The sequence below is a fragment of the Canis lupus genome, chromosome 4 (assembly GCF_048164855.1).
Source record: "Canis lupus baileyi chromosome 4, mCanLup2.hap1, whole genome shotgun sequence".
Taxonomy (NCBI): domain Eukaryota; kingdom Metazoa; phylum Chordata; class Mammalia; order Carnivora; family Canidae; genus Canis; species Canis lupus.
The window spans coordinates 36027754-36039813 of NC_132841.1; the positions used below are offsets into that span (position 1 = coordinate 36027754).

General features: G+C 47.5%; 1 protein-coding gene across 1 annotated transcript in view; it reads right to left on the reverse strand.

The window, feature by feature from the left end:
* Nucleotides 1-12060, reverse strand: part of MCC (MCC regulator of WNT signaling pathway) — a 447338-nt gene that overhangs the window by 13956 nt on the left and 421322 nt on the right. Inside the window, 2 exon segments of the mRNA XM_072823923.1 lie at nt 4035-4135; nt 9187-9393. Coding sequence (XP_072680024.1) covers nt 4035-4135; nt 9187-9393 — 308 coding nt within the window.

Consider the following 12060-nt stretch of genomic DNA (forward strand, 5'->3'; position numbering starts at 1 on the left):
TTTACAGAATGATCCTGGTGGGCCTGGGAGCCTGGGACTGAATGCCCCGAGCCTCCTGCAGCAGCAGGGTGGCTGGTCGGTACAGGTGGCCATGGTGGAGCTGGAGCCAGGGCCTGGTCTCCTACCAAGTGGGATCCTGCCACATGGATGTGGAATCATCTGAGGTGGTCACCACATCACCAGGCCCCTTCCTTTTTTTTTTTTTTTTTTAAGATTTTACTTATTCATGATAGACACAAAGAGAGAGGGAGAGGTGTAGGCAGAGTCTGTGGGACTCAATCCCAAGACCTGGGATCATGCCCTGAGCCAAAGGCAGACACTCAACCACTGAGCCACCCGGGCATCCCACCGCCCCCTTCCCAACTCTTTCTTGTCCTCTAGCACTGAAGAGTCCAGCATCCCTACCTTTTAACCAGTATGACCCGGGGTCTGTGTGTTAGAGGAGGTTTGCCTCCTGACCCCTGGCAGTTCACTTCCCCTCGGCATCTGGTAGACAGATGTACTAGGGGTGCAAAGGTTCCCATCTGCCCACACCAAGCACACTACAGTGGACTGAGTGTTCAGGTGAGCCCACATGAGCGGGCTCCGCTCATACCCATCTGTAAGCACCTGTGCTAGCATGCGGAGGTCCAGCAGAGAAGGTGAAGGCAAGCAATGTCCCCACTGCTTCCCTATGTGACTACTCAGCTTTGCTGTGCCCGTTCCCATGCCACCCTCATCATACAGAGAACAACACCTGCTCCTCACTGCCTCCCCAGAATATGATGGAGATAAAACAGCCTCTCCTCTCAGCTGTGCTAGGTCCCAAAGGCAGGCTACACAAACACCATGTCACTACAAAGACGACTCATTTCTGAAAATACACTCTCAACTGCATCTTTACAGTTCACTTCCCTGCTGGAAAGGTCATTCATGGAAATAGTAGACTAACAGCAAGAGAGGGATTTGAGATGAAGAAGGGTTTTGTGGCAGGCATCTTGTGCAGAACACAGCAAAGATCAGGTGCCTCAGTAAGAAAACCTGTCCTGTGCAAGCCTGGAAACCTGGTCATCCAGATGGGTTTGATGGTAACACTGGAGCCAGTAAAGTGCAGTAATGTTCATGCAAGTGGAGGGAATGGAATCAGACCAGATGGGAGGCACGCAGTAAATGTGTGATTGTCTGGAGTCCTGGTTTGGTTCCAAGCAGAAGGGAGGGCGTTGCTGGGCTGCAAAGAACTGGTGGAAGCTGAAGTCCGGCAAAATAGCCAGCGGGGAGGCTTGCCTGGGACAGGACCATGACCTAGAACCAGCCACCAGGATGCCACAAGGCACCTTCCAGAGGAGTTTCTCCTCCAGAAAAGGCCACTGCTGAGCCTGTTCCCAAAACCCCTCTCCACTCCTGCTCTTTGCAGCCTGGATGCCTGGGCCTACAACTTTGGTGTTTGCAACCATCTTTTTCTAAGGGAGGGACTATTTCTGAAAATACAGGGCAGATTCCCTCAACGGACTCCAACCACAGTTTGGTAGTGATTTAAGACCTTCCAAGACGTTAGTTTCCACTTGATTTTTAAACATAAAAACACTCCCAGACCTCAGCTCTCAGGTGTCTGAATTATGTGCCCTCATGAAATGATTATTCCAGTTCCTCACCTATATTTACAGTATAATGATGTTATTTTTCTTTCTCCTGTAGCCCTGTGGGTTCTTTCTGGGCTCCATCTCTCTGGGACTGGATCAGAAATCCACACTCACCAACTTACTGGAAGCCCGAACTAATGTGGTCTCTCTGTTTCATCGGTGGAATCCTGCATCCTACTTGTGCCAGCAAAGGCCTTGGGGGTTTGGGGAATTTGAAAAATTGAGGGGCTTAATTTACTGATACAATATCCAAACAGCTCCCAGTTGGACGCGGGGAGTAGATTTGCATCCAGGTTTCTGGCACAGTCATTAGGGTTTGTTGAGGTATTTTCCCTGGGCTACTTTTCTCTTCCTGCCTCAAACCAAGCAATTACAACTTAACCTCATGGCCAGAGGTGCTGGCAATGTAAAAACAGAGTTATTACAACTTGGAAGGAAAGACACAAAGGGACAGTGAGTAAATCAGGAAGGCAGTGAAGTTCCCCCCACAAGGCAGCCTTCCATCCATCCTCAGCTTGGAGGCCACACTGTAACAATCTGCCCCAGCTGCATCAGGACAGCAGACTGAGTGGCTACTGTAGCTGGCTTCTCCTACCCCAAATCCCCAGAAATAATGGGAAACCCATTTTTAAATATACTCAAGCATGTCAGGAGAGCAAGGAGTGTTCTTTGTATACCCGAAACCATGAGCAATCATAAAAAATAAAAGGCAGATTTTTATTCTTCTTGAAAAGGGAAACCACAACTCAAGATGCACAGAGAAGAAAGCTGCTATGAAAGGAGGAAGGAGATTCAGAGGTGATCCAACCAAAGGTGCCAGCCATGCAAGCAGGAGGGGACCAGACACTTGGGCCCGTATGCATAGAGAGGTTGTCATCAGCCAGCAGGACAGGAAGCCCAAAAGTTGGGCTTATGACCCCAAACCAAAAGTCACAAAACTCAACTCTAAAAAGAACTCACATGTGAGAAAACAGAGTTAATACAGCAAACAGAAGAACATTTTTAGAATATATGTAATAAATATCCTCAGATAGCCTCATTGTTAAAAAAGAGGGATAAATTTCATCACCAAAATGAAAAAACTCAACATAGAAGCTACACATCACAATGGATATAGCTGGGAATGAATTCGTGGGCTGGAAAGATGAGACAAAGAACCTTTCCAGAATAGCTACATGAGCTCCTATACATTTGAAATGTTAACTGGTTTAATCTGAGATGTGTTGTAAGTGTAAAATACATACCAGATTTGAAGACTTAGGGAAGAAGAAAAATGAGGAGAAGGAAGAAAAACGATCTTATACATCAGTATAAGATACTGTTAGATAGATACATAAGTATAAGATACTGTTTAAAATACAGTATTTTTAAAAAAAAATACTGATTACATATTGAAATGGTATTTTGGATACACTGGATAAATAAAATAAATTAGAGTGGATTTACCACTTTCTTTTTACTTTTTTTTTTTTTTTTTAAGTAGGCTCCATTACTAGCATGGACCCCAACGCAGGGCCCTGAACTCACAACCTAGAGATCAAGACCTGAGCTGAGATGAAGAGTCAGACGCTTAACCGACTGAACCACCCAGTCACCTGCCTTTTACTTTTTTTTTTTTTTTAGAATTTATTTATTTATTTATGATAGTCACACGGAAAGAGAGAGAGAGGCAGAGACACAGGCAGAGGAAGAAGCAGACTCCATGCACCAGGAGCCCGATGTGGGACTCGATCCCGGGTCTCCAGGATCATGCCATGGGCCAAAGGCAGGTGCTAAACCACTGCGCCACCCAGGGATCCCTCCTTTTTCTTTTTGAATTTGACCACTAGAGAATGTGAAATCTCCCAGGTGGCTTACATTCTGTGCCTACTGGACAGCATTACAAAAGGATGGTGGGATGATGCAAATTATGATGGGGGAGACAGATCCAGGTGGGTCAGTGTGTTTCTCCTTGCAGAAGGAAAGGAAGAAGGGAGGGGAAGAAACACTGACACTAGAGGAAAAATGTCCAGGACTAAAGAAATACACACATAGGCCTTCTGATTGGGAAGAGCCAGTGATGTTGAAAGGAAGTGTTGCCACCAAGTTGGGTATGAGACAGAGATGACTGTTGGATCATCGCCATTTAACACTGTCTTGAAGTTCTAGTCAATGCAAGAGCATGACAGAAAAGCAAAGAGTGAGACATCTTCTACTTGCAGGTGAAATGACTGCCTATATGCTCTCCCCGTCACTCCCTTTCAACAAGCCTGGCACCAGCAGGGCCTCTTCTTCACGGTGATCCTCCCAGGCCTGGGGAAAAGTAGAGCATATCAACCCCTGCTCCTTCCCTGTGATGACCCACAAAGAGCTGACATGGGCAGCCAAGAGAAGTGGGAATGCATTGCTCACCAGGGCCGTGGGACTGGTGCTTACCTACGGATGGCGCTGGCGAACTCCGCAGGCAGCTCGCTGTCGCTACACGTTGTCCTTAGTTCAGCCAGTGACAGAGCTGGAGAGGCAGCATCAGCACATTCCTGTGGACAGCAGACACATTCTGGTTAGCCCTGGGGCCAAGCCTGAGTGCACCTTGGAAGCGTAAGACAGCTCTGCTCCACTTATCAGGACTTTTGTAGGCCGGCTGGTGGGTAATGGGGACTCCCAGTATGCTCTGAGCACTCCACACATGTCCTCCCGGACTTGATCATCATGGTGACCCTTTGAGGCAAATACTATCATTATCCCCATTTACTAAGGAGAAAACTAAGGCACAGAGTAGTTATGTTGCCCCAAGTCATCAGCTAGGACATGGTGGAACCAGGATTCAAACCCAACTCAGCTGGCTACAGATCTGTGCTCTTCACCACTGGGTTAAGCTTGTGATTCATAAAAGACAAGTAGGAAATACACCTGAGTGTCTTTGTCCCTTCCCCCCACCCACTTCTTGGGAGAAGATCAATCTTTTCTAGATTTAGGAGCTTTAGTGGGTTCAGTGTAATCTTCTAGAAAACCCAGGAAAAAGGGAAGAAAACAGATGTCCACCCTCTGTGTGTGGATTTTTTAAAAGAGAGAGAAGAGAAAGAGAGACTGGGGAGGGTGGGGTGGGTGGGGTAGTGGGGCAGAGGGAGGAGGAGGGGCAGGGGGAAGGGAGAGAGAGAATCTCAAGCAGGCTTTAAACCCAGTGTGGAGCCTGATGCAGGGCTTCAAACAGAGCTCCACCTCATGACCCTGAGATCATGACCTGAGCCCAAAGCAAGAGTTGGAGGCTTTAACTGACTGAGCCTCAAAAGACCCCATTTTTTTTAATTGAAGTAATTATACTTGTAACTTGACAAGTTACATCCATTTCAGTTGTGATCCCACTCACATCTAACCTTAGACAGAATTTTGATGTCATCTAAACCCAATCATTTCATTTTATAGATGAGGAAGTGTCAGAACCAGAACTCTTAAATCCTTTTTTTTTAAACAAGGAGATTTTTTTTTTAAGATTTTATTTGTTTATTCATGAAAGACAGAGAGAGAGAGAGACAGAGACAGAGACATAGGCAGAGGGAGAAACAGGCTCCATGCAGGGAGCCCGACATGGAACTCGATCCTGGGGCTTCAGGATCACACCTTGAGCCAAAGGCAGGCACTAAACCGCTGAGCCATCCAGGCGTCCTAGAACTCTTAAATCCTAAACTGAATCCGGACTACTCATAAAGCAACCATCATCACCATTGGAGCACTCTACTTTCCCCCTCTGTGCAGACAGAGGGCAATGGCTGTGCTGCATAATCCAGTGGCCCAAAGGGTGCTCATCTGACCACTTGCCCAGCAAACACGTGCTGAGATCTTCAACAACCCAGGCTTGAGAATAAAAAGCTTGTGGTCTGTCGCAGAAGATGGAATATAAACAGAAAGTTGTATCTCGATGGGATTAGAACCACAAGGAAGTATAAAGTGAGTGCCAGAAGTCCAGATGACAGGAGGTCACAGGGTCTCCCTCAGCCCACTCTGGAACAGGAGGACTACACCCAGGGCTCTATGCAGCAGCACTGCCAGCCTCTGCACACCTCTCTCTGCTGTGTCCTCTGTCTACACTCCCCACCCTTCTCTGTCTTGGTCCTGCAGACCCAAGCCTCTTCCACAGGTCCCTGGCATCTGTTTTGACCCTAATGCCCTCTCTCTTTTCTTTATGCATCAGCTCCCATATGATGTTAACATTTCATAAGAGTCCTTAAAGGGTGGCTTTGTCTCACCTGGTGCCTCTCACTGAACATGTCTGGTAGGATCCACTGCAGAGAGACAAGAACTGCAAAAGCTGAAAGCAGCCTGGGTAAGACTTGGGACCCAGCTTGTTAGCTGGAGGGAAGTTTTAAAGGCAGCACAACATCCACCCTGTAGAGCCACAGTGGATGTCCTACATCCAAACCTTGCCTGCCACCTGTTTCCATAAGGCCTAAAGGCTAAGTATTGTTTTTCTATTTTAAAAAATCATGAAAAAAAGAATATTTTGTGATGAGTACAAATGCTATGAAATTTCAGTGTCCATAAATTAAGTATTGTTAGAACACAGCCCACACCTCTTTGTGTCTACACTATATGTTCACGCTACAGGTCTAGAACAGCAAAATTATGTACTTGCAGAGGAGTCTGTGTGACCCGAAAGCTGTAAGATAATGGCTTCTGGCTCTTCACAGTTTGGCAACCCCTCCTACATACAGACTGCCTGCCTCATTTACTGACAGACAAGACGAAATGAATAGCCCAGAAGGGAGATTTCATTGAACTAGTAGATGGACCTGATATTTGAAAGACAGGATAATCAGCTTACAATAATTTCATTACTTAAACACCACAAGGTACTCTTAGAAAGCTTCTTACTTGAATGTAAAAAAAAAAAAAAAAAAAAAAAGGAAATAAAACCATCTGGCTTTTTTCATTAGATTTCTGTACTTTGGGGCAGCCCAGGTGGCTCAGTGGTTTTAGCACCGCCTTCAGCCCAGGGTGTGATCCTGGAGACCCAGGATCGAGTCCCACATTGGGCTCCCTGCATGGAGCCGGCTCCTCCCTCTGCCTGTGTGTCTGCCTCTCTCTCTGTCTCTCATGAATAAATAAATAAAATCTTAAAAAAAAATTTTCTGTACTTTGAAGTCATTCCACAAAACACAGTGTTTCCCCCGGTCAAAATAAACACCAAGAACTAGGAGAAAATGCTCAGCTCGTGGGCCTTCTGGCAAGAGCTCAGTGAGTCCATTTCTACCACACCCTAAGAACACACTGGAGCTCTGTCCCAGAGAGACTGCTAGCAGACTCAAATGGCTATACAAAGACTTTTAAGGTGTTGGCATGGAAGGGGAAACCCCATTATCTTGAGCCCCAGATATTACCACATGAAACTCTTCATAGGCTGCTGCCCACCTGGGCTCCTCCGGCTGGGGGCAGATGGTTTCATGGTTTCACTCTCACAGTGACTCTCCTAAGCCCAGACTGGAGCACATCATGCCCTGCTGCAGAGCCTTCTGTGATTTCTCATTGTCCTCAGGACAACACAGCCACCTGACCTCTTTAGCCAATGTACCAATTCCTCTTCCCCCTGGGTCTTTGCTCTTGGCATTCTATTGGCTTACAGGGGACTGACTTCTCTGCCTCAACCCTCTTCGTCAGGCTGGCTGCCACACTCTACTGGCTCTGAGTCCAGGAAACCTATCCCAGATCTCCACATCTGGGCTCTATCTTGGGCCCGTGGCCTCCCATCTTGCTAGGAATTGATCCTTGGTCTTAGGTCACTGTTTGACAAATCCTCTGTTTCCCCGTCAGTGTTCCTCTCTCGGGAACAGAAACTCCTGGAGCTGCCTCTAGCACCTCATCGGGACCAGCTCCCACCTATCACATGAATGGATGATGAATGAGTAGCCAGGTCTTGGGAGAGATGGCCCAGTTGGGTGCCATGACTGTGAACTCCCTTAATTCCTCTGCTAGTGCGAGGTAGAGTGTAGCTGTGGCCCTTTGAGAAGCACATTCTGCAGTTCTCAGCTGTTTGGGGAGTGACTACTAACTGCCACACCAATCAGCAAGTCGCATCCTTTACAGGTATGAAACTCTCCCAGAGACTCCCTGCCTTTGGGCTGTAAGAAGCCACTCCTGAGATAGGCAAGTCAGCGTGTGCCCTGGATCCTGGGCTGGAAACAAACTGGGGTCAGGAGAAGCTAGCATTTATTAGGAACAGGAAGTATGATGCAGATTACAGAATGTCAGTACCCTGGGACAAGGGATGTAATTCTTCTGGGTCCTGAATATTTCAGAAAAAGACTTCTGGGCTCATGGGAGTGTGAGACGGCAAGATGACATCCCCTGTCAGCCCACGCTCTGGGACACACTGTGTCTGATCCAGGGCCTGCCTTCCTCCTCATCTGCCTCGGAGGCTTCCTCCTTCCCCCGTGCCTGACGTTTGAAATGCCAACAGAAGCTGAGGTGCCAGCATGAATGAGACAAGGACGGCGGTTAGCCAAACCGGGGTTAAATCCCGATTCTGCCATTTATTAGCAGCAAGACCCCCTCGTCTCTTGTCGGCCTTATCTCCCTCGCATAAATGGGGACACCTCCTCCTTAGAGCTGAGATTTATAGGAGGCCAACAAACGCAATCATCAGCACAGATGTGACCTACAGTAGGCCACAGGCGATGGTCGCCATGCCAAGCAGGGGGGCCAAGGAGGCAGGCCGGCGTCAGGTCACTGGGTGACAACACAGGTGACTCCCTGGATCAGACTGTGGCACAGGAAAATGCTTTAACTAGTATCTAAAGTGGGATTTTTTTTTTAATTTTTTTTTAAATTTATTTATGATAGTCACACACAGAGAGAGAGAGAGAGAGAGAGAGAGAGGCAGAGACACAGGCAGAGGGAGAAGCAGGCTCCATGCACCGGGAGCCCGACGTGGGACTCGATCCCGGGTCTCCAGGATCACGCCCTGGGCCAAAGGCAGGCGCTAAGCCGCTGTGCCACCCAGGGATCCCCTAAAGTGGGATTTTTTTTTAAGTGGGTTTGGTTTCTTTGCACTCAAATGTTACCTTCTTTAAGATATCTAGAAAGGGGAAAACCTGGGTGGCTCAGTGGTGAAGCGTCTGCTTTGGCTCAGGGCATGATCCCAGGATCCTGGGATCAAGTCCCATATCAGTCTCCCTGCAGGGAGCCTGCTTCTCCCCCTGCCTGTGTCTCTGCCTCTCTCTGTGTGTCTCTTATGAATAAATAAATAAAACCTTAAAAAAAGGGATCCCTGGGTGGCACAGCGGTTTGGCGCCTGCCTTTGGCCCAGGGCGCGATCCTGGAGACCCGGGATCGAATCCCACATCAGGCTCCCGGTGCATGGAGCCTGCTTCTCCCTCTGCCTGTGTCTCTGCCTCTCTCTCTCTCTCTGTGACTATCATAAATAAATGAAAGTTAAAAAAAAAAAAAAAAAAACCTTAAAAAAAGAAGATATCTAGAAAGGCTTGCAGTTCCCATGCAAATAAGGAAACTGAGGCTGTGGGGCAGGAGAGGTGGTGGTGGTGACCAGGTGGGAGGTAAAGGCAGAGGCTGGGGGTCCCCGCGTCCCTGCTCCTACCTTGCCAGGCTTGTCTTTGCCCCCGCTGCTGGTGGAGCTCAGTGAGCGTGTGCGCTGTTCCTTCTGTTCCTCCACTTCGGACTTCAAGTGCTCAATATGTACCAGGTAGGCCTGCTCCTGGGCCTCCCGCGTGCTCAGCTTCAGCTCCAGGGCCTTCTTCTCCTTCTCCAGTAGGTAGAGCTGAGCCTTCAGCTCGGCCATCTCCTCCTGCGGAGCACAGATGCTATGAGGTCCCTGTGCAGTGAGAGCAGAACCACACATGGAAAAGCAGGCACATGGCGAGGGGTCTGAGACTGTGACACACACACCTGCAGTGGGGTTACCACTTCGCAGGTGGGACAAGATGCTGGGGAGGAAGGAGACAAGCCAGCTGTCTCTGCCATCTAAAGGACTGATGTGTGGACAAAGGCCTGTGCTCTGTCACTCTTTGGACCAGAACGGAGATAAACAAAGGGGAGCTACAGGCTAGCAGGCTTGGTTCACTGTAAGAGAGACTGTCACAACAACCAGAACACACCTCCCCCGCCACTCCTTGCCACCCTCAATGGGCACACCTGTCTCTGTTGGAAACTGGTTTCCCGGCATGTGTAGGCCATGCTCTATCAGTCAAAGAGGTTGGGAAGGGGGATGGTCCACACAAAGCTGTGTCTGACCAGCTCCCTTTTGATTCCCATTTCCTTTTCCCTTTTCCATGGGCTCAATCCACATACTCAACCCTCCCCAGTGGCCCCTTGGCACCCCGCAGCTGAGCCAGGTGAGTGGGGTGTACCCATACCAAGGGTATCATCTCAGCTTTTTAATCTACTTCAGGAGGCCCAAATGACATCAATGGAAACAGAGTCCTTCACAGGTGACTGCTCATCAGATTAACTCCTCAAAGGGTCTTAGAGAACTCCAAGTAGAGTTTTCTGGGGGCAAGTGAGTAAGAAGTAACACCAAAACTGGAAAATGCTGGCTTGGGACCAGGAGCCAGATAACAATAGCCACCAGCATTTACTGAGCATGTAACACTGTATTAGATGCTTACATCATTTAATTATTCCAATTTGAGGGAGGCTTTTTTTTTTATTGGAGTTCAATTTGCCAACATATAGAATAACACCCAATGCTCATCCCATCAAGTGCCCCCCTCAGTGCCCATCACCCAGTCACCCCCACCTCCCACCCTCCTCCCCTTCCACCACCCCTAGTTCGTTTCCCAGAGTTAGGAGTCTCTTGTGTTCTGTCTCCCTTTCTGATATTTCCCACTCATTTTTTTCTCCTTTATTCCTTTCACTATGTTTTATATTCCCCAAATGAAGGAGATCATATAATGTTTGTCCTTCTCCGATTGACTTATTTCACTCAGCATAATACCCTCCAGTTCCATCCACATCGAAGCAAATGGTGGATATTTGTCGTTTCTAATGGCTGAGGAATATTCCATTGTATACATAGACCACATCTTCTTTATCCATTCATCTTTTTTTTTAATATTTTATTTATTTATTCATGAGAGACACACAGAGAGAGAGGCAGAGACACAGGCAGAGGGAGAAGCAAGCTCCATGCAGGAAGCCTGATGTGGGACTTGATCCCGGGACTCCAGGATCACACCCTGGGCCAAAGGTAGGCACTAAACCGCTGAGCCACCCAGGGATCCCTTTTTTTAAGGTTTTATTTATTTATTCATAAGAGACACACAGAGAGAGGCAGAGACACAGGCAGGGGGAGAAGCAGGCTCCATGCACCGGGAGCCCGACGTTCATTCATCTTTTGATGGACACCGAGGCTCCTTCCACAGTTTGGCTATTGTGGACATTGCTGCTAGAAACATCGGGGGGCAGGTGTCCCGGCGTTTCATTGCATCTGTATCTTTGGGGTAAATCCCCAGCAGTGCAATTGCTGGGGCGTAGGGCAGATATATTTTTAACTCTTTGAGGAACCTCCACACAGTTTTCCAGAGTGGCTGCACCAGTTCACATTCCCACCAACAGTGCAAGAGGGTTCTCCTTCCTCCACATCCTCTCCAACATTTGTTGTTTCCTGTCTTATTAATTTTCCCCATTCTCACTGGTGTGAGGTGGTATCTCATTGTGGTTTTGATTTGTATTTCCCTGATGGCAAGTGATGCGGAGCATGTTCTCATGTGCATGTTGGCCATGTCTACGTCTTCCTCTGTGAGATTTCTGTTCATGTCTTTGGCCCATTTCATGATTGGATTGTTTGTTTCTTTGGTGTTGAGTTTAATAAGTTCTTTACAGATCTTGGAAACTAGCCCTTTATCTGATACGTCATTTGCAAATATCTTCTCCCATTCTGTAGGTTGTCTTGTAGTTTTGTTGACTGTTTCTTTTGCTGTGTAGAAGCTTATTATCTTGATGAAGTCCCAATAGTTCATTTTTGCTTTTGTTTCTCTTGCCTTCATGAATGTATCTTGCAAGAAGTTACTGTGGCCGAGTTCAAAAAGGGTGTTTGTTGCCTGTGTTCTCCTCTAGGATTTTGATGGAATCTTGTCTCACATTTAGATCTTTCATCCATTTTGAGTTTATCTTTGTGTATGGTGCAAGAGAGTGGTCTAGTTTCATTCTTCTGCATGTGGATGTCCAATTTTCCCAGCACCATTTATTGAAGAGACTGTCTTTCTTCCAGTGGATAGTCTTTCCTCCTTTGTCGAATATTAGTTGACCATAAAGTTGAGAGGGTCCACTTGTGGATTCTCTATTCTGTTCCATTGATCTCTGTGTCTGTTTTTGGGCCAGTGCCACACTGTCTTGATGACCACAGCTTTGTAGTACAACCTGAAATCTGGCATTGTGATGCCCCCAGCAATGGTTTTATTTTTTAATATTCCCCTGGTTATTCGGGGTCTTTTCTGATTCCACACAAATCTTA